The sequence below is a fragment of the Schistocerca gregaria genome, chromosome 3 (assembly GCF_023897955.1).
Source record: "Schistocerca gregaria isolate iqSchGreg1 chromosome 3, iqSchGreg1.2, whole genome shotgun sequence".
Classification (NCBI taxonomy): Eukaryota; Metazoa; Arthropoda; class Insecta; order Orthoptera; family Acrididae; genus Schistocerca; species Schistocerca gregaria.
Window position 1 is genome coordinate 806,887,639 of NC_064922.1, and position 23,129 is coordinate 806,910,767.

At 38.4% G+C, this 23,129-nt stretch overlaps 1 protein-coding gene across 5 annotated transcripts in view; it reads left to right on the plus strand.

The window, feature by feature from the left end:
• LOC126354370 (kazrin) overlaps positions 1 to 23,129 on the plus strand; it is a 903,527-nt gene that overhangs the window by 820,576 nt on the left and 59,822 nt on the right. For all 5 annotated transcript variants that reach the window (XM_050003952.1, XM_050003953.1, XM_050003955.1 and 2 more), the window contains 2 exons: positions 7,977 to 8,135; positions 15,201 to 15,324. In XM_050003952.1, the coding sequence (XP_049859909.1) occupies positions 7,977 to 8,135; positions 15,201 to 15,324 (283 nt within the window). The remainder of the gene's footprint in view (positions 1 to 7,976; positions 8,136 to 15,200; positions 15,325 to 23,129) is intronic.

Here is a 23,129-nt window from a genome sequence, read left to right on the forward strand (position 1 = left end):
CAAGGAGGAAAGACAGGCTTCACCTAGAGTTATGACATCTTGTGCTCAGAATATAATAAACAATAACAATATATCAATGAAAATAATCAATTTCAAAAAATACTGTACATGAAAAGATAATATAATTGGATGGATAAAAATCTACTTACCAAGCAGCCACAGGAGGAAATACATGTTAAACTTAAGGAAATGTGCAAGCTTTCAAAGCCAGTAGCTCCTTCCTACATCAGAAGGGCTGAAGGGGAAAGAAGAGGAATCAAGGAAAAGCACTGGCAAGGTTAAGAAAGTGGAAAGAGTTACAAGAAAGTCACCCAAGGCCCCCGCCCAGGGGAGACCATATGGGATGGGAATAAAAGACTGATTGTTGGGAACTGCACTGGAAAAGATTTGAAAACCTGAGATCTTAAAGGTGGAAGATGGCCTAAAACTAAGGTAGAGATTACTGACAAAAAATTGTGCAAGAGTTAATAAGAGCAGGAATCTAAGTGCATTTTACATGGTAGACATGTGAGGGAGGGAAGGAGCAGGGGAAAATAGATAGGTCATAAAGTAGAAGATCTAGAAAACTAAAAGGCAGTGAAGAAAATGAATGGGTATTGAAAATAAATGCTGAGACCAAAGAAATTAAGGCAAATTAAGACCAGGTGGGTGGTGAGAATCAAGGACTGTTGTAATCCCAGTTTCCACCTGCATAGTTCTGAGGATATGCTGTCAGGGGGAGCGAATTGACATGTGTGATGAAATGGGCACCAAGGTCAACACTGTCTTTCATAGAGCATGCTCTGCTACAAGGTCTTGTGTGTTGCTGGTATACCTCCTTTGTCTAAGCCTATTCATCCTAACTGATAACTTGGTGGTAATCATACCAATGTGAAAGGCCGAACATTGTTTACATAACAACATTTCATAGGTGGCTCTCCCTTTGATAGTATGTGTTTTGTCAGTTACAGGGCTGGTCTAGGTGGTGGTAGGGCAGTATACACGGCAAGTCTTGCAGCTGGGATGGTCACATGGATACGAGACATAAGATAGGAAAATTGGTGCAGAAGAAGCATAGGATCTGAACAGAATATTGTGTAAATTGGGTTTAGGCGAGGGGGGGGGGGGGGGGGGGGAGGCGCATGAAAAACTATTCTAGGTCTGGTGGGTAACATGTCAGACAAAATGGGCCTCATTTTATGAACTCATAGCCTTGTCGAAGTTCCTGATTAATACAGTTAAGAGTGATTGAGTGACAAGAGGTGATGTTTTTTTGAAGAGAGACAGAGAGTGAGAGAGAGAGAGAGAGAGAGAGAGAGAGAGAGAGAGAGAGAGAGAGAGACATCAGCAGTGCCAGGATTGGTTGTGAATGCCTCGGATATTTGCTTATGAATTGAGCTGATGGAATAATTATGTGCAATGACAGCTGAGTTCAGAATGGTGGTGTACTGTTGTAAAGTGTCTGCATCTGAACAGACACATTTACCTTGAATGCCTAGGCTACAGTGGAGGGAATGTTTGACATGAAAAGGATGGCAGCTGTCAATATTTAAGTACTTACTGCTGATTTAATGTGAACGCAAGTGTGTAGCTTACAATTGGTGACGATGAGGTCAATATCAAGGAAAGTGACTGGGTTTTGGAATAGGACCATATGAAATTTAATTTAGAGAACTTAGTTAGAGACTGCTAAAATTTTAACAGGCTAATCTCACTATGAGTCCATATGGAAAACATGACATTAATGTATCTTAACCAAACCTTGGGCTGGCATCCATGTGACCCAGGAAAAGATTGCCACGGGAAGGAGCCATCTTAGGTTCCATGGTGCCCCTAATTTGTTTGTATGTCTGCTCCTCAAAGGTAAAGTAGTTGTTCATAAGTATAAAGTTGATAAAGGTGAGCAGGAAGGATGTCATTGGTTGCGTGCTGGTTGAGGTAATTTTCAACAGCAGACAGATTGTGCACATGAGGAATATTGGTACAGAGGGAGGTGGTATCAATAATTGCAAGCAGTGTATGTGGTGGGAGTGAGACAGGCACAGATTTCAGACTAACTAGGAACTGGTTAGTGTTTTTAATGTAGAGGGGAGTCTTTGTACTACACGTTACAGGTGTTGATCAACTAAAATAGATATTCATTCAGTGGGTGCTTTGAAGCCAGCAACTAAGGGATGGCTGGGATACTGGGTTTGTAGAGCTTAGGAACAATGTAAAACATGGAAGTGCATGAGCTGGGTGGGGTAAGAAGTTCTGTTGGTCAAGTGTTAGTCCTTGGGGGGAGGGGGGGGGGGCTAAGGTTTTAAGGAGGTACCGTAAGTCAGTTTGTACCACAGGGATGGGATCTTGATGGCAAATGTTATACGTAGTTGTGACAAACAGTTGGTGTAGGTCCTTTCTTACGTACTCCCATTGCTGAAGCACCACAGTGGTAGATCTCTTGCCTGACAGGAGGATAATAATGGAGTTACCAGTTTTTATGGAATGAATAGCCTACAGTTTTGCAGAGGACAGTTTTTGATTACATTGTAGGGACCTGAGAAAGGGTTCTGGAGCAATGCTGGATTTTAGGCATTCTTGGAATGCTTGTAAGGGGTGATTTGCAGGTAATGGTGGTGGATCAAGTTGTAATCATGGTCAGAACGATCAAGGCAGAGTTCAATGTCAGATTTGCTGTTGAAAAAGCTTTGAGATTGGGTTTCAAGTGATATTTCCAGGTGACATTATGTCTGAAGGAAAGTATGTCGTTAACCAATGCAGCATGAATAAATTCAGGTTTATGGCTGAAAGTGATACTCTTGAATAATACAGATAATTCAAGAATAGAGGGCCTTAGATTAGAGGTTGAGAATACTGTACTATTGTGTTACCATTGCTGTGGGAGGCAGCGGCAAAGAGTCGGAAATGTTAAGTTAGGTTACCCAAGGCTGGTTTGTAGGACAGGAATGGTGATTAATGAAGTGACAGTTTAGGGAGTTGGAGAGAGACAGGAGATAGTTAAGGTAGGACAGCTTTTTGAAGTGTAGTCTCACTTGTTGTTGCAGTATAAAGCTGGCTTGGATGATACCATCCAAGGAATCATGAGGGGCAGATAACTGCAGGTTTTGTAGAAGGAGATATGTCTGTTGGATTGGAAATTAGCAGATAAGGCATGTAACTTGCAGATTAGGTGGTACATGCAAGAGATGACTGTATTTGAAACTGTAAAAGGGGCTGGTGTAGAGAGGTATTACATCCAGAAATAAGGACTTTCAATGTAACACCTTTAGGGGTAGCTCCCAGGGATGTGCAAATTTCAAGAACCAGAATGTGGAATCTTAGTCTGGACAGTGCAAAAACATTTTTGAAAGGACTGGATATAATATGTGATGGGATTCATCGAGGCAAGAGAGGAGAGTTTGCCGTATTAGAGATGATGGGAGTGGCAAAAAAGAAGAAAAAGGCAGGAGGGAGGATGTGAGAAAAAAGGAAGATAAGCAAGGATAAAGATCAGAAGAGTATAGAAACATTCACGCCAAAATTCAAAATTGTGAGGACAAGGTTTAAGAAGAGGTTATGGGGGGGGGGGGGGGGGGGGAAGAGAAATAGAAAAAGAATTACAATAGTAAATTATCATTGGTAAATTTAATGGAAAAGACATGTACATAGAAAAAGAGCTTATAAACAGGGCAAACAGAAAGAGAAAATCATTTGAGAAAATGGGAACTGCTGCATTTGGGTGAGAAAATAATGCAAGATGTTGCAATTTACAATTGATCAGCTTCGTTTAGTGAAAGACAAAAAATGTGAAAGAATCACTGAGGAGGAAGATAAGTGGCAAGAAAGAACGAAAAAAGTGATATCAAATTTGCAAATAAATCAGTGAAAGACAATTGGGAGAAGAGCCTGCAGTGCCTGGAGAACCGTAAACAAAGAGTTACACACAAAGTCATAAACAGTAATGGAGCCATCACTGCAAGCAAAAATCTTCCTTTCCTAAAAGGTGATGACTCCATCATTATTCTCTTGGCAATCAAGGGATCTACCACTGTGGTACTTGATCAATGGGAGTATGTAAGTGAGAGACTACGCCAGCTTTTTGATACTTTCAGATACAGCATCTGCATTAATATACTCTGATACAAACTGACCTAAAGTACCTCCTTAACACCTCAGGCTCCTCGCAAGGACTACAATCTCAATCCACACAACTTCTTACTTCACCCAGATCATGCACTCTCCCATTTTACCTTCTTCCTAAGATCCACAAACCCAATCAACCTGGCCATTCCGTAGCTGCTGGTTTCAAACCAGCACTAAACATATATCTGCCTTACTTGGTCAATACCTGTGAACTATGGTAAAAAGACTCACCTCCTGTATCAAAAACACCAACCATTTCCTAGTTTGTCTGAAATCTGTGCCCATCTCACTCCCATCATATATTTTCCTTATCTTTATTGACACCACCTCATTCTATATCAACATTCCCCATCGATATAGTCTGTCTGTTGCAGAACATTACATCAACCAGCACCAGAACCTTTGATGTCCTTTCTGCTTGCCTTTATCAACTTTATACTTGCAAACAATTACTCTACCTTTGAAGAGTAGATAAAACAAACAGATCTGAGACACAGTCGTGGAAAACAAGATGGCTCCTTCCTATGCCAACCTTTTCATGGGGTTGCTTGGAGAGGACTTTCCCAGGATTCCAGCCCAAGGTTTGGTTTAGATACTCTGATGACATATTTGCCATTTGGACTCTTAGTGAGGCTAACCTGTTAAAATTTTTGCAATCTTTAAATACATTTTTGCAATTAAATTTCACATGGTCCTATTCTGAATCTCATGCCACTTTCTTTGATGTTGACTTCATCCTCACTAAGGGTCAGTTGTATACTTATGTTCACATTATAACTACTAACAAGCAACAGTACTTATATTGTGACAGCTGCTATCCTTTCCATGTCAAACATTCCCTCCCATACAGCCTTGGCATTTGAGGCAAACATATCTGTTCACATGCTGACACTTTACAGCAATACACCACCATTCTCAAATCAGCCTTCACTGGACATAATTACTCCACCAGCCTAGTCCACAAGTAGATTGCTAAGGCCTTCAAACCAATCCTGGTACTGCTTATCTCTCCTAAAAAAGAACTTAGGAGTACAACTCTTGTCATTCAGTCACTCTTAACTGTATTAATCAGCTACTTTGACAACGCTATTACTTCCTAAAATCGTGTCCTGTAATGATGTTGATTGTGTCTGACATTTTCCCTGCCACACCTAGAAAGAAAGAAAGGAAAGAAAAGAAAATCTTCTCAGACCCTATGCTTCTTCTGCACCCATTTTATACCCCTGTGACCAGCACCACTGCAAACTTGATGTATGTACCCTCCTACCACCACCTATACCAGTCCCATTACTGGTAAAATGTATACCATCAATGGGAGAGCCACCTCTGAAATGACATATATCAAGCGCCTGATGCACACAGTTTTCAACCTCCCACATTGGTATGACATTGGTACGACTACCATCAAGTTACTAGTTAGAGTGAATGGGCACAAACAGAGGATGTATGCTTTCAACATACAACATCTTGTTGCAGTGTGTCCTACAACATGACAGTCCTGACCTAGATGCCCATTTCATCACACAAGCCATCTCTATTCTCCCCCAATGACAACGTTTTCTCAGAACTATGCAGCTGTAAACTGGCATTACAACGTGCTCTTGGTTCTCTCCACCCACCTGTCCTTACTTTGTGTTAACTTCTTTCGCCCAGTTTTCATTTTCAGTAGCTGCTCATTTTCTCCACTCAATTTTTTTGTTTTCTGTATCTACTATTTACTGACCTGTCTCTTTTCCCCCCTTCCTCTACTTCCTCACATGTCTTCCACATTGGATATATCACACAATAGCACCTCATTTTATGGTTATGATGGCATTAGTAATAGGTTCTCAGAATACAGTGAGGTCTTCTCTTGTTAGGGCCCTTCTTTCAATGATTTTCTCACACCATCCATTATTTTATAATCCACCTCTTATTCTGTCTTTCTCAGGTATTGTTATTTCAAGTTCACATTTCAATCCCCAGTGTCCCCAACCCTTTTATTCTCTTTCTGTTGCCTCACTTCCCTGTTTCTTTTCCTCTCTTTTCCACTGTACACATTTCAATTTTTATGTTCTCAAAAGTTGCCAGGGTGGCTACTCAAACTCAGAAAAAAATCTCTGAGAATTCCAAGTGTGAGGAGGAAGATGGTGCTAAGAAGAAGCTGATAAATTAATGATAAGCAGGAGGGGTGGGAGGCAGCATATCACAATAATGACTTTTCTTTCCTTTCAGTTGTGCTAAGTACCAGCCTTAAGCAGTAGTTAAACTGTAGTTTTTATACACAGATAATTTAACTGGTATAATACCCATATAATCAACACACTTTGAAACATTACGTACTTTAAAATTTGTAGTTTACAAAACTCAATAAATTTTAAGTTGAATGCTAGGTTTAAAAATGCAGTATTCCCTGTGATTTCATGAAATTCCTTGAAATTTCCCTGATTTTTCCAGATAAAATGTAATTCCCAGATAATACCAGTTTTCCAGAAGGATTTGCACTCTGGTTGTTATTAATTTATTTATCATTTTGACCTACTCATATAGTGTAATGCACAACATGTTAGCATTAAATGTATGGAAGTGAGACAATACCAAACTGAATTTTCACAGTAGATTAAAGACCATTGGTCTAGTATACTGCCCAGACTGAGTGTGGGTTTTAAGTGAACTCAGACCCCACTGTAAAATTTTTGTTTGTTTTTCAGGGATATTTTCTGGGTATTTCAATATAACGGACTCTTGATCTATGATTGCTCATTACAAAATAACTGAGCTTTGTTTGATTTCTTACCCACATTTATCTTTGCATCTCTATTTCACTAAAAATATCTGAGCAACAATGAAAATGTCAACAGTATGCAATGAATTTTTTGCTTGGGAACAAGTTTTCCATATTTGTTGAGGTAAATGCTGGGCTGGTTCCCTATCTGTACCTCAAAAAATATGACAATATTCAGAACAAAGTTCACATGATTTACAGATAGATGGTTCACATGACTTCCCTCCCTTGAATTAACTACTGACTATGGCGACAGGAAAGGTACAGCTATCATTTTGTTTGTTTCCCTCTTTTATCTATGGAATTTTACAAGTATTTTCTCTCATTTAATTGAGACTTTATGCTCTCATCTGTCCTGTTATTTCCACATAGCCAAGATTCAATTTCAAATTCTGTTGAGAACAGTGTTACTGTTGTACCATCTAGTAGTAAATTCTCTGTCAATAAATAACTACAGCCAACAGAAACATTTCCATCAGAATTACTACTTCCATTATTAGATTATCACATTTACTTACCTTTCACTTTTTCTAATTTCCTGTTTCTTAGTTTTTACATTAATTCATTTTCATGCATCTTTTTTACACTATCATTCAGTCATTATATTACATTAGAATTGGCATACTCAAAACATGATGAATTTTTCCTTTTCCTCTCAATACAGAACCTGTTTGCCCTTTCCCTCTTGTCTGTTATTCAGTTTTATTGTACCTTTGAGTGTATATAAAAGAAATTGGGGGGGGGGGGGGGGGGGTCAATAGTAGATATTGAAAGTTCACTTGCATTTATCTATAACAACTGCATCTTGCCTTTCCTTTATGTTTTAGGAAAAAATTATTTCTTACAAGTAGTGCCCGTCCTTGAAATACTTTAAAATATATATTTTTAGGCACTCACATTACACTTTCCTTCGTATATTTACTTATGACATAGTTATTATCCACTATAACTTGATTTTCCATGAATTTTCAACTTTAGTTTTAATATTAATCTCTCTAATGCAGTAAGCAAACAAATATTTTTATTTCTCATTTCATTATTATTCCTATAAATTATTAGTACATATTTGTGAAGTGAAATATCATGTCACATTTTATGTATTATTTACCAGTATTCAGAGAATTTTGCAACAAACATGGTGGATGCAAGGATGCTGGATCACCTCAGCAAGAAGGAGCTAGAGAAATTTCTTGGTGTAACAAGGAAATTTCACCAAGCCTCTATTGTCCATGGAATTCACCTTTTAAGAATGATGAAATATGACAGACAGGTAACATGATGATATGTTAATATTCTAATTTGCAAATACATAATTAAAATTAAAAATAACATTTTATGTCTGGTTGTCATTCATTGCACCTGAAATGTAGATATTCCTAACTGAAACACTATTCTGTAACTACTATCCATTTCATAAATAACTTAGGAGGAAAGGAGACCACTCCCAAATAGTAAGAAGAATTGAGTCATCAACAGACACACAGAAAAGATTGAAAACTTTGTTAGCTTTCGGACAAATATTTTGAGGAGCTTGAGTATGCAGTAGCATGTGCACACATCACATGTAACCGCTACACCCCTCTCCCCCTCCACACACACACACACACACACACACACACACACACACACACACACACACACACACACACACACACACACACACCTGGCACACAATGTAACTGGTGTGTGTGTGTGTGTGTGTGTGTGTGTGTGTGTGTGTGTGTGTGTGTGTGTGTGTGTGAGTGTGTGCGCACGTGCGAGGGTGGGGGAGTGGGGGGGGGGGAGGGGCAGGTGAGCACAGGTATGAATGCGTGTCTACCCTAACTCACCAAAGGATTCATCTGCTAGCTAACAAAATTTTCATTTTTCTTGTGCACCTGACAATGACTTAATATTGATACTGTCCTTGGAGTCTTTTTTGACAACATGACCAATAAAATGTGCTCTGTTTTCAAGCTGTGTCACTTCAAATAAAATACTCAAGCTTTTGATGGCTACCTCCACCATCATTGTCAGGAGTAAAAACCACTGACAGTCACTGGATTTTACTCCTGACACCAGTGGCAGAGAGAGCCATCAAAAGTTGAGAACTCTATTCGAACTGATGTGGCTTGAAAAATGAGATGTTATTCAACACTTGTACTGTCAAATTAGTTGTCTCCTCTACTCCTAAATTATTTACATTCTGACAGAACTTTTTTTCCCGAATGGCAATAGTGCATGAGAGTCTATATTCTTCTTGTATTGCTCACTTGTATAGTCTTTCCTAAGCGTATTTTATCTGATGATGCTTACTCAGAACGCATCATAAATTCAGTACTTAGCGATCAAGACATTTTCAAGGAATTACTACACGCTAAAGACTTTTATTATCATATTTCTTATCCATTTCATTTGGATGGATGGCTTCTGTTTTCTTTAGAGTACATTTTCGAAAAGTTTGTATTTTATTTCTGGTTTCACATATACAAGGTAAACTGAAACCCTGCTGGAAAATTTCCATTTCCTATTCAGGAACATCTTTGGGGTAGTTTTTTATAAGGGGCTCTTGATCTCTGGTTGCTCATTACCAAATAACTGTTTTTTTTTCTTATTCACATTTATCTTTGTATCTCTATTTCACTGAAAATATCTGAACTGAACTCCACACGAACAGGCCATGAAGGCCCAACGGTTCCAAGCAACAACGCAAATGTGAACAGTGTGCGTTGTGTGTCATGTGCCACTCATACCTGCTGCTTAGACGGCTGATTGCTTAAATGCCTCTCTGCTTGCTGTAATTAGTCTATTTTTGTCTTCAGGACACCTGTGGGAGCAATACACAGCATACAGAGTACATTCTTAGATTCCTCAATACTTGTTCTTGGAAACTTTGTAAGTAGGCTTTTATGGGGCAGTTGCATCTATCTTTAAGTGTATGATATTTCAAGTTTTTCGACAGTTCTGTGACCCTTTTATGTGCCTCAAATACTCCTGTCAACATTTGTGTTACCCCCTTTGTATATGTTTAATACCTCCTGTTACAAACTATTTGGTATGGCTTCCACCCACATAATCAATGTTTAAAAATGGATCAGACAAGTGTTTTGTAATCAGTCCTCCTTTGCAGAGTGACTCCATTTTCAAAGTGCTAGACTCAAGTATACTACCTGCTTTATTTATTATTGACGCAACACTGTTATTTCATTTCATATTTTCACATACTGTCACACTTAGGTACTTGTATGAGTTGACTGATTCCAATTGTAACACACTGATATTGTGGTTATATGGAATTGCAATTTTTCATTTTGTGATATGCACAATTGTTCATCTCTGAATATTTAAAGCAGGCCACTAGTCTATGCATCACTATGAAATATTACCAAAATCTCCCTGCACATTTGTACAGCTTCTTCTCAGACAGCATTTATTATAAATGACTGCATTATCTGTAAAAAGTTTGATGGTACTATTAACATTGTCTGCTGGGTCACTAATATCTCATACATCATGAACAGCAAGGGTCTCAACGGATTTTCTTTGGGCATGCCTGAAGTTACTTCTACATTTGTCAGTGCTAACATGCTGCATTTTTCCTACCAAGAAATCCTCAATCCAATCTAAAATTTCATTTGAAACGAAATATATGATTGGAAAAATATATTAAAAACAAAGATTCCAAGACTTACCAAGCGGGAAAGCGCTGGCAGACAGGCACATGAACAAAACACACAAACACACACAAAGAATTACGAGCTTTCGCAACTGCCAGTTGCTCGACTGACATCTCTGCCCTTACTCTTTGCCTTTAAATATGTCTGCTTGTGTCTGTGTATGTGCGGATGGATATGTGTGTGTGTGTGTGTGTGTGTGTGTGCGAGTGTACACCTGTCCTTTTTTTCCCCTAAGGGAAGTCTTTCCGCTCCCGGGATTGGAATGACTCCTTACCCTCTCCCTTAAAACCCACATCCTTTCATTTTTCCCTCTCCTTCCCTCTTTCCTGACGAAGCAACTGGCAGTTGCGAAAGCTCGTAATTCTTTGTGTGTGTTTGTGTGTTTTGTTCATGTGCCTGTCTGCCAGCGCTTTCCCGCTTGGTAAGTCTTGGAATCTTTGTTTTTAATATATTTTTCCCATGTGGAAGTTTCTTTCTATTTTATTTACATCATCATTAATTTGAACCCGAAATATATGATTGTATTTTCATTCATATTCATTGCATTGGTACTGATTTAAACACAGTTTTGAAGCCAAGAAATACTGCACCCACATGACTGCCTTGCTCCATGGCTTTCAGCATATCAAGTGAAAAAGTGATTCAAAAAATGAATGATGTACTTGGAATCCATGCTGACTAGAAGGCAGGAGGGCTTTGTGTTCAAGACATCTCATTGCATCTGACTTGGAATATGTTCTAATCTTCAGTAATGGCTGGATATCAGTCAGATTGGAAGACAGTTCTGTAGATCACCTCTCTAGTCCTCTGGTAGACAGGTGTGACTGTGCCTTTTCCAGTTACTGTGCAGAATTTTTTGTCTGTGAGAGCTATGGTATATAATGGTAAAAGAGCTGCTAACTCAGTCACAAATTCTGCATAGAATCTAACAGGGATTATACAGGGCCTTGGAACCTGTATAGAATCTAATAGGGATTACACCAGGCCCTGAAAACTTGTTTGATTTTAGTAATTTCAGCTGTTTCTGAACACTGCCAATGCTAATATGTATATCACTCATATTAGCAGTTGTGCAAGAATTAAATTAAGAATGAACTCCTGTATCTTCCTTTGTAAAGAAATCTTGGGAAATGGAGTTAGCACTTTTCTTCTGCTTTGCCATCCTCCTCATTTCTGCTACTGTGTTACTCATGAGTGTCTGGACACAAAATGTGATGCCACTCACAGTCTTTACCCATGACCGGAATTTCTTTAGGTTGTATGAGAAGCCTTTCAGTACCATTCTGTCAGTGTAGTCATTGTAAGCTTTCATGCAATGTCCTTCTAACTGCTAAACATGTTTTGTTCAGCATCTCTCTATCAGTAGCTCTATTTTTTGTTTTACACTTTTTGTGCAATAGTTGCTGTTTCTTTAGAAGTTTCTTTACAGTGATTGTATATTATGTCTATCCAATCACTAAATCAGGGATGACCAAGATCTTGGCGTGCAGGTCTGAGTGCCAAAGCATTCACTCCAGATTCACTTTTTCACCACCAACATGCTGCGCTGTCTAAGAGGGGAAAACAGTGAACGCGCCACTTTAAATGGCAGTACAGTTGTACTGCATGCAACTTGGTTTTATATTTACATTTTTCAACAACACAGATCACAAACAAAACAAGTTTTCAGTATTAATTATTTTTGGTTTGCTGAAAACATAACATAATTTTTATCTGGTACAAACTGTTGGCATACAGACACAGACAATTTCACAGAGATTTGCACTCAAGCTGCCATGTAATCATTACTTATTTAGTTTCATAATCGAAAAAATGTCTTTCACACAAATATGATGATCAAAATATTGTTGCAGTTTTGCAACCTCATTATGGAGATGAAAAATCAACCTAGGAAAAGCAATGTAGATATCCTCAACAGTTGCAACTTAAAATTATTTGTAATTAAAACTGGAATTACCTTGCAGGTCAATCATTTACATTTGCACATGCACTGGGGTGCTTTCAAGTGAAACAGTAAATGGTCTTGAAAATAGCTCAAAAACAGATGTAAGCTTCACACTATCCTCAAAATCTTTATAAAACTATCATTGTAACTCTTGCAAGGTCACAATGAATTCTTCAAAGTTTTGCACTTTTCTATAATGACAGTGAGCTTAGGGAACTGGATTGTGTTTATCAGAATGTGTGCCTTATGTAACAAGAGTTTCTTTTTAAATACATCATCTTCAAATAAGAAAATCATCACCTCGCAATGTCTTATTGTGGGCAGTGTGCAGTCAAGTCAATTTAAAATGTGGAAGTCTGCAGTTCACTCCACATGTTCTAATCTTCATTGCTGCACTCCTTTTTCCTTCATAAATCCAAGAATAGTGAGATTAAAATTGAAAAATTGTTTCAAGTATATTGCTTGACTTACCAACGTACTTTGTAGTAATATACTAAGTCTCCGTACTCTTTGTTCGTTTCCACGAACAATGGATATGAGTACAGAAAATTTACAATTCATACCACCAATTTCTTCAAGTGCTCCATGCCTGCAAATTTAGCTCAGAGTTCTACTTGAGGTACAGAACAACGAATTCTGTCTGTTGATCATTGTAATTTTTTGCTCTTTCATTGTCATCCAAAAGTTTAAATTCTTTCAGCATGGTACTAAAAAGTCAATTCATAGCAAATAAGTGCCACTCATCGCTTTTGTGAACTGAGAATTCTCATCCATCTCTTCTGTGACCCCCATTCATTTTAAATAACAGTGATGACAGGTCACTAGACTGCCTCTTTTTGCAAACATCCATTTGGACCTGTGATCGTCCTTCACACAATGAACAAATGCTGGCACCATGATTCTGCCAAACTGAAAGAGTTGTGCTAACTGCAAAATGCTACACTGCAATGCTAAATGAAAAGTCACACTGTTCCAGGTACTTCTGAGAAAAACCAATAAAAGCTGAGTGACATGCCAGGCTTTGGCCTGCACATGTTGCACGGGTGAAGTTTGGCACATTGTGGTTGGGGCCCTGCAATAATACATATCTATCCAATAGTTGGTTGCTATTTTTATAAACTTAAGCAGCAGATCTTCTACTTGCACATGCCCACAGCTAAAGGTTTTGACTTCTTCTTCAAGATATGGTACTATGTTTCTTCATATATTTTACTGAACACATGTATATCTTTCTGTTTGTTTTAGTCACCCTTTGTTCTTTGGTAATCACTGTTCCTACAGCTGCCGCGTGGTCGCTGACACCGATTTCTATGCATACATCTTAAAAGATGTCAGGTGAATTTACTGTCATTGGAAATAATATATTTCTATCATGTGTTGAATGGATAGAGTGTATAGTTTATCAAATAGTGCTGTTACATTATGACCAATTTTTATCATTCTTAATTTAAGATCCAAGCTACCATTTTAACTAAGCACGCCATTCACTATCATTTTTATATATTGTTAAGTTTCTTACTAAGGTGATGTGTTTTATGTCTATTTTTTGTATTTATACTCCTAATTGTAGGAGATGCTATAGTTTTCCAGTAAAAGACTGATATTGGTTGCACTGAGTGATTAAATGATTGTATGTATAATCTGCATAACTAAAATGTATATGGCCACTGAAGCATATTACAGATAAAAATGAGAATAATATTAAGTAGTACATAATTTTAATGATCAATATTTCACCTATATTACCAAGTGACTTATGCCGAGCCATGGAACCCACACCCAGATGCAGCTTTAATGGATACAAAAACTGATTTTCAGTGTTTCAGATAAATAGAAATCTAGTTTAAAAATTTAACTTGTTGACATAATCTACTCATTAAATGGTATAATCTCAAGTGGAAAATTCAACACAATATGACACATCAGAGTTATAACCTGTGTGTATGTGTTGAGGCAGCATGCTCACCATGTGCAAATACCCAGACTACACTCATCCAGTATTTGAGGATGAGAGCACCTATTGACTTACAACAAACTTTACTCATAATTTCACACATTTACAAAACTTTTTAGTGCTAACACCACCCACAAAATTATGCAAGATAAAAGTTGAACCCTTACTACATTTTTGCTGTTCATGCAGTAAAACTGCACAGCATGCTTGATTTTTCAATTTATTTCTCCTTTTCTACTAATTGTATTGCCAACACATTTTGCAAACATTGTCCACATATAGCAATGAATGCACCTACAAAGTTATATCATTGAACAACACATGAATCAGGAGATATGATGATGTATGAAAAACTAGATTTTGCTTAAAATGGGATGCAAATTACCCAGAGTATCCTCATCCACTATTTGATAATGGAAGCACATAGCAACTTACAATCAACTTTAAATACAATTTCAAGTTTCTTAAACTTTTTTCACTTACACACTTCACATCAAATGTTTAACACATTAACTCATTTGTAAAATAATCAAAAGCTTGAAACTGTTTTATACACGGGAGTTCGGTCCCTTAAACAATCAGAAGTTTACAGGTACTTTCTTGTATTGTATATGTGCTCACATTCTTTTTAAAAAATTGTTTCTTTTACATTTGTTAGGTGTTACACAAGGTTTTGTACCGATTTCATTCATGTATTTTATTTTTAAATTCATCTTCATGTCTCTCATGGTGTCTTCTCTAGAATAAGTCATCATTACATTTTATTTCATATTGTTAAAGGCACTTGCAGTCCGGAGACATCAATGTGAAACAATTGATGCAGATCCTCTTGTCTGGACAAATCAAAGATTCATTAGATGGGCAAGAAATATTGATCTCAGTGAATATGCAGAGAACTTAAAGGGTGAGACACTGAAATTCATTTCTAATTTAATATCCAGATTTTTTTAAGGAAAGCTAGGAAATATGAGAGAAAGTAAATACTCTGAGAAGAATATGTGGTCCAGATGGAAGTAACATCAGGTAGTGCAGTATTATGAAGTTCATTCAAATGAAACCCGGTCAGTGCATTTACCTTTGCATTACATGTAAGGTGGCACCACCTAACTGCGGGTATGGTTGCGCCATCTATTGATAGAGAGACTGATGCGTGTGCACCGTTTGATGTTGCATAGTGCCAGTGTGGTTTCATGCCAAAGAGTTATCATCCACTACCAAACTTGCAGGCAAGTAACAGGACCAATGAGGACTGATTCGATTTTTGGCTGCGGATGGAGTTGGAGGCCATGAAATGTATCAACGGATGAAGGCTGTGTACGGTCAAGCGTTGTGGAATGGTGCAAACAATTCCTTGAGAGGCGCGAGTCACTGGAAGACAATGCTCATCCTGGACATGCTCATCTTGCCATCACACCAGAAATGGTTACTGAAGTGAATGCTTTAGTCTTGGACAACTACAGAATCAGTATGGACAAGATCCATTAGTTACTGGGTATTAGTGTGGTGTCACCATTTTGAACCAGAAAGCAAGTGTCAGAGCAAGCAGTGGAAACATGTGACTTCACTATGTCCAAAGAAATCAAAGGCCGTGCACACCAGTTCTGCTAAGGTCATGATGTCCTTCTGTTTTGACCACAAGGGCCCACTACTTGTCAAGTTCCTGGAATGGGGAACCACCACTGATGCCTAGCATTATCACACCACTTTACAGAAGCATAGATGAGCCATCAATTGGAACGCTGAGGCATGTTGTCCAAAGGCATCATCCTCCTGCATTATGATGCCTGCCCACACACGACCAATGCAGCGAAGACGATGTTGCAGTAGTTTCAGTGGGAAATCAGTTTCAGTGGGAAATGCTGGAACATCCACTGTACAGTCCCGACCTTTCACTGTGTGACTTTCATGTGTTTGGATCTCGAAAACAAGCTATTCGCGGACATCAAATCACAGTGGATAACACAGGGTGTGACTGGGTCCAGGTCTGGATCCAACAGCAGCCTTCTAGCTTCTTCAAGGATGGAATCAACCAGCTAGTGTCACAATAGGGTAAATCTGGAAACAGTTTTGACAACTATTTTTGAGTATATGTACTGTGTATAACTTCATTTTTCAGTTAATAAAATCATTACTGTTATTTTACACTAGTGACTGGGTTTCATTTGAATGCCCCTTATACTTCACTACACTAATGAATCTGCCATGTCTGTGATTTGACAAACATTATCTCAGTGATTGAAAATGTAGGAAATTTTACCTGGAAGAATCCATGTACAATTTATATTAACACAAGAACAAATATATTAGGTACCATAACTTAAAGGAGATAAAGGGATACATCTTGAGACAGTTTCCATCTGTTTATACAATTCAAGATTTCATGGCTGGTATTTACAACCATGGTGATTTTTGCTTTATAGGCATTAGGCCCAATGTTTTGTCTCCCAATTCTAAAGAGCTCATCAAAGTCTAAGTGTCTAATGATGTCATCTTGGCCTAATGCCCATAAACCACAAATCACTGAGATCTCCATGTGTATTTTACTAAATAACATTCAGCATCAAATGACTTTTTAGAAACAAGTTGGGTGCTGAGGTACTGTTTAAGTTCCTCCCCAGTCTCTCACTTTGGGTACTCCTGTTATTAATTTTCTGCAAGAAGGCAATACTCATGTCTTTCCTTTGAGTTATTTCACACCTTGGTAACCTTGCAAGAACAATCAAAAAATATGTGGTAGCAACGAAGTTTTTGATTAATGGAGAGAAGTTTCAAACCTAAATTACTTACGATTATTTTTTTTTTTCAAAAAATTCTTCTGAGTATGTGGGCACATTATTATGGATAAAACTACTGATGTTCCAACTACAGTTTCAGGCAGCCTCAAAACGAATTCTGGCTGCAAAAGCTTGTGCTCTTATAAGCTATTGATGACTTCATTAATGACTTTGTGCTAGAAACACACACATTCTTTTTGGATATTTACCAATTTAAGGACCTTGGTTACTCAAGATATTACAATAATAGTTTTTGCCACTTACAAGAGACATTTTTGCAAACTTTGGTCTACTGCAAACATATAGTCTTGTTGGTACCCCTGTTACAACCACTTAGGTTGTCTCTGCACAAGTCATCTTAACACTGCTGTAATGAAACTTCACTTTGTATTATGTTTTTAGTGATACAAGCTTAAGGTCTTTACTATCCAATTCGCATAGGTAGTAAAAGTTTCGTATCGCTTGGCAAGCAGTGATCCATGGAACAAATGGTAGTTCCAAGTGGTCAATAATAATTAAGTTCACATAGTATGGCTGTTAGAAAACAGTTTCTAAAACACACAAAGTGTACAAGATCACTCCAGAGTGAATACCAGATACCAGAAAATGGAAAACATACCATAAGCAATAATTGACCACTGTAGCAAATAGTGTAGTCTGAATGTTTCAAATGCTAATAAACAATTGCCAGTATGTGGTCTTGGTCTGCACATTTAAGAGCCAGAGAGAGCACACATTGTACTCATGGTTTGCACTGTCTGCACAAGGTACTGTATCTACCTGCCAATTGTGGCTTTGTAGGCAATCTGTCAGCTTCAGATCCCTTGAATCAGCATGTAAGGCTGAAAGTGACCAGGCTAGTACCTAGTCCATCAAGGAAACGGAAAAAGGTGCTGAGACCCCCACCAATGCACCTGCTGCGTCTTGGTCCATTCTTGGATGAGTAGCATGGATATTTTCTGATCATATGCACCCATTATGCTGCTTGGGCTTGCCTGAAGAGGAATGTGTGCTGTGGGTGGAAGTGCTCCAAGTCAGGGTGACACCTCACTGCTTTGAAGACTGATCTTTGTTACTGTGTTCAATTCATGAAGGGGGTCACATGTGATGGCGAATGGTGCAAGAAATGACGGTGGATGGCAATGATTCCACCCCCAACAGCTCCTGCTGCTGAATTTCTTTGACCCAACCATATTGCCACAATTAGGGGCAGGGGCAGAGGTCATACTTTGAGGTGGATGAGAGAGTGGGGCTAGTTATAACTGCCAGGGGATTTTAAGGGGGGGGGATTGTGGACTGCTCAACGAGATTTGGTCTTGATGCTGAACTACATTTTTATATCCAGCCTTGATTTCAGATATCTGTCTCCCTCTATAGCTGACAATGACACCTTCAGTCCATCTTGGGCTCTGGCTGCTGAAAGAGCAGGCACAGCAAATCAAATAATGTATGTGACCTGCACATGTACAGTATTTTGGCCAGGCTGTCTCTCTTGATGGGTGAGGACACTATGGGAAGAAAGTTGGTGAGTGCTTCCATAGAAATGGCCATCACCATTATTTTTCACATCTGTGGTTTGAATGTTTTGATCAGCCATTTCTCTTCTGAATTTGACACTGGCTAGAATGGAGCAGTGGTCATATGCTCGACATTGTTGCATTGACAGAATAACTGAAATGCAGAGTCAATAAACTGATGGCCATTGGCAGTGAAGATGGTGCTGGACACTGCCTCTATGGCAATGATTGGAAAGATCATAGACAGAGCACAGACAGTAGTCAGCTTTGTTTTATTAGCCATCCATTTCATGTATGGGAAATTAGAAAGGACACAGACAACAAGCAGCCACACTGTCCCCTGGAATGGTCTAGTGAGATCAATGTGAACTTTTTTGCCAAGAGTGCTCTGATTGTGAGTGCAGATATGACGGTTTCTAGATTGTGTATTCAAAGGCGGTACTGATGCTGGGACAATGCTTACACAGCAGTAAGACATTGATATCAAATCTGAAGCACCCTTCATCAGAATAAGATGTTTACCTGAAGTAAAAGTAGTCATACAGGGAGCTGTTCAAAGAAACTTCTTACACTATAGAACGCATTATGTCATGCTTCTGGTCAGACAAATTTCATTGCTGTTTTATGCAGTTGGTTGAACAGATGCAAAATGAGGGCAGTCTGTGGAATGAACTTGTAATAAATTACTTCACCATAGAACAACTGCAAATCTTATAGGTTTTGGGGTTGGTAGCTTGTCTATAATCCCTACATGATCCTCTGTGGGTATAAGCACCTTTTTGCTAAAGATATGACCAAGGTACTTAATACTCGGTTAAAAACATCTACGTGATATATTCTTAGTGGAACACCCACAACGTTCACAACCGTTTATTGGATTGTTCGTGATGCATAAAATCCACTGCAGTCATAATTTTCAATTTCCTTTAATTGGATAAGCCATGTAGATTACTCAGGTTTGACATCACTAATCCTGTATTTCGATGCTACTATAACAATTAATAAAGCCTAGGCAGGACACTAAACAAAATAAATGAACATAAAAGGTCTGTTAAGGCTGTAAATTAACCATGAGCCATAGCTTAATTCTGTATGACAAAACATACAAGTCACATGGGAACATTAACGATTCTATCCAGCAGTATGTGAGAGCCTGTGCAGGTGAGACATGGAAAAGGCATAATTAGCTGTTGAGGCTCAAGAAAAACAATGCCTGTCCAAGAAAATGGGACTAAATCTGTAAATATGTTCTCATAGCCAAAAATAATATAACCTGACCTACTGCAAATGGCCAATGGCCAAAGACATATCTGTTCTGGGTTGGTTTGTGCAATAGTGTTGAAATGAGGCATGGACATCAGTAATTGAATTCCCTCAGTATTCTTCCTTCTCTTTTGGTTCTAGTTCATGCCATGGCCACTCAATGGCATGTGTATACTGGGGCACTTTGTGCTCTGCATGGTTGTCAGTTATATGAGTCATGCTGGGTGTACTTGGGATGCAGCTGCCAGAGGCTCTAATATGGTAAGTGCCTTTTTGCAGATCAGCAATAGGCATTTTGTTTGCTTGTAACAGCATTTTTGCCTTCATGTTCCCTTTCTTAAGAACATGCCACTTCTCTGGTCATTTCTAGTAGGTCATCAAATTATATTATTTTTGTCTGTGTGTGTATATTTATGGATTTAGTCATGTTTTCTTGGTCAGGACATTTGACTTGAGTCTCACTGGTTGATCCTACATTTTTCATGCCTCACCTGCACATGCTCTCTCCTACTACTGGATAAATTTGTTAATGTTTCCACATGACTTGTATGTTTTTCAAGCATAATTGAGGTATGTCATATGGTTGGTTTACAACCTAAACATCCCTTCTTTGTTTATATATTTTGTTTAGTGTCTTACCACAACTTTAATAACTGTTACAGTAGCACATGAATATAGGATTAGTGTCCAGAAATCTAGATAGTGTGCAATGTGGGGGAAATATTTACTTGGGCTATTGTGCTCTGGGACGAAATGACAGGAAACTAAATATCTTCTTTTTTTTCTGTGCAAATCTACCAATGACAAGAAAAGTCAATCCCAATTCCATACTAACTACTGCACCATGCACCACTAGAATAGTGGATGGCTGGATGCTCTGTTAATCAATGATGAGATTTACTGAGTGTCATCAGTTACCTGAGAAACACAATGTTGACAATCTGAAAGGTATTATACACCTACAAAATCATCAAACAAAGCTTATGTTGAAACTGTAATGTCATAAGCTTAAGTAATTTTAAACACATCACTCAGTGTTGTATATAATAGAGGGGAACATTCCACTTGGGAAAAATATATCTAAAAACAAAGATGATGTGACTTACCAAACAAAAGTGCTGGCAGGTCGATAGACACACAAACAAACACACAAAATTCAAGCTTTCGCAACCAGCGGTTGCTTCTTCAGGAAAGAGGGAAGGAGAGGGAAAGACGAAAGGATGTGGGTTTTAAGGAAGAGGGTAAGGAACCATTCCAATCCCGAGAGTGGAAAGACTTACCTGAGGGGGGAAAAAGTACAGGTATACACTAGCACACACACACACACACATATCCATTCGCACATACACAGCTATGTATGTGCGAATGGATATGTGTGTGTATGCGAGTGTATACCGGTCCTTTTTTCCCCCTAAGGTAAGTCTTTCCGCTCCCGGGACTGGAATGACTCCTTACCCTCTCCCTTAAAACCCACATCCTTTCGTCTGTCCCTCTCCTTCCCTCTTTCCTGAAGAAGCAACCGCTGGTTGCGAAAGCTTGAATTTTGTGTGTATGTTTGTGTGTCTATCGACCTGCCAGTGCTTTTGTTTGGTAACCCACTCAGTGTTGTGTTAGATAACTCTAAAGCCTTCATAGTGATACACCCATCCATTACTAGACAAATAATGATTTCACACATGTAAAAATCAGTATAAAATATGACTCATTGTTCACATGAAAAATTACCCTAGCATGTTGCTAGAGGATCCCATGCTTCAATATTTTATAATACATTCCTTTTGTCCATGAGGTTATCCAGCCAGATTTTGATAACTCCTGCAACCATTCAGTCCTAGGAGAAGAAGGGCAATGGACATGTTAGTTTTGTCTTCCACTGTATGGCTCACCCACAACTAACATAGTGAGTTGGCAAAGTTCTGCATGACACCTTTGTTTGTGATGCCACATCTGCCATAATACCCCAGAACTCTGGCATTTAGCCTTCACATATGTGCAGCACATAGAAAATAGACTGTTGCTTTGTGCCTTCCTATCTCAATCCTTGATCATGGAGGTTCTGTCTGTTGAAGGGTGTTCTGTATCTGCAGGTTCTCACAAAAATTTATTTTGACTGTTTTCACTCACTAGTTTCATCTACTAGACTCTCTTAATTTGATGTAACCTCACAGTGGATTGTGGTGACATCCAGATACTGCAAGTGTCACTTATTGAGTAATGCAAAGATACCTTCACACAGCTTATTGACTACTGTTGGCATAACAGTGCAAATCCGAGCTTAATGGGATTCTGTAAATGCTGTCTCTTGGGTACCTTTACTTTGCCATATGATAAGGATATAAGAAAATACAGGAGTCACCTTATGCTGTGCATTTAAGCTGTTACAACATTATAGGTTCTTTTTTAAGAGAGCTCATAACAAGCTATGTAAAGGAGGGTGATGGTCAACAGAATTTCCTGTCATTGGGATTGAAGGAATGAATTGTGTTAATACAAATTTCTTTGCTTGTATACCAGAAACCAAAAATATTTCATAAACAACTGAACAAGAAGTACAAAGTGTCATATTCTAATTTATGGCCAGGAGTAGCTAGCATATATACTATAAGAAACATTTGAACTGTATATTTAATTAAATAACAGATTCTTCAATGGTATATTTATCAGTCTTGCTGTCTGACATTAAAATCAACTTAACTTAACATTTAAGTGGCCTACTAGGCACCATCTTTGCATGAAACACTGTTGTTAAGGTTTACCATAACGACCTTAGTGCCAGACAGCAACATTGCATAGGTAACACAACATACTTGGTGCTTATGTCAAATGTTGGCAGTGATACCACCATATGGCAATCACTGACAGGATTGATTTACCATTGCCAAAGATGGCAGCAATCTTTTAGCAGGCATGCCCAAGTGTATTGTGTTATGAAGCAGGGTTTTGTATCTTACTTATAATGGAACCCTAGTCACTTTTAATAAGATTATTATTATCCATCAACATAATTTAAGTTGCTTCCTTAAGGACTCAATGCCAATAATGGAATGTGGCAGCAATTTCCTGTCTTTCCTCATATTTCATACCACATCCCCCAGTCAAGCAATGTTACACCACTGTGGATTTATGCAGATGTTGTAACTAGTTTGGTGTCCACA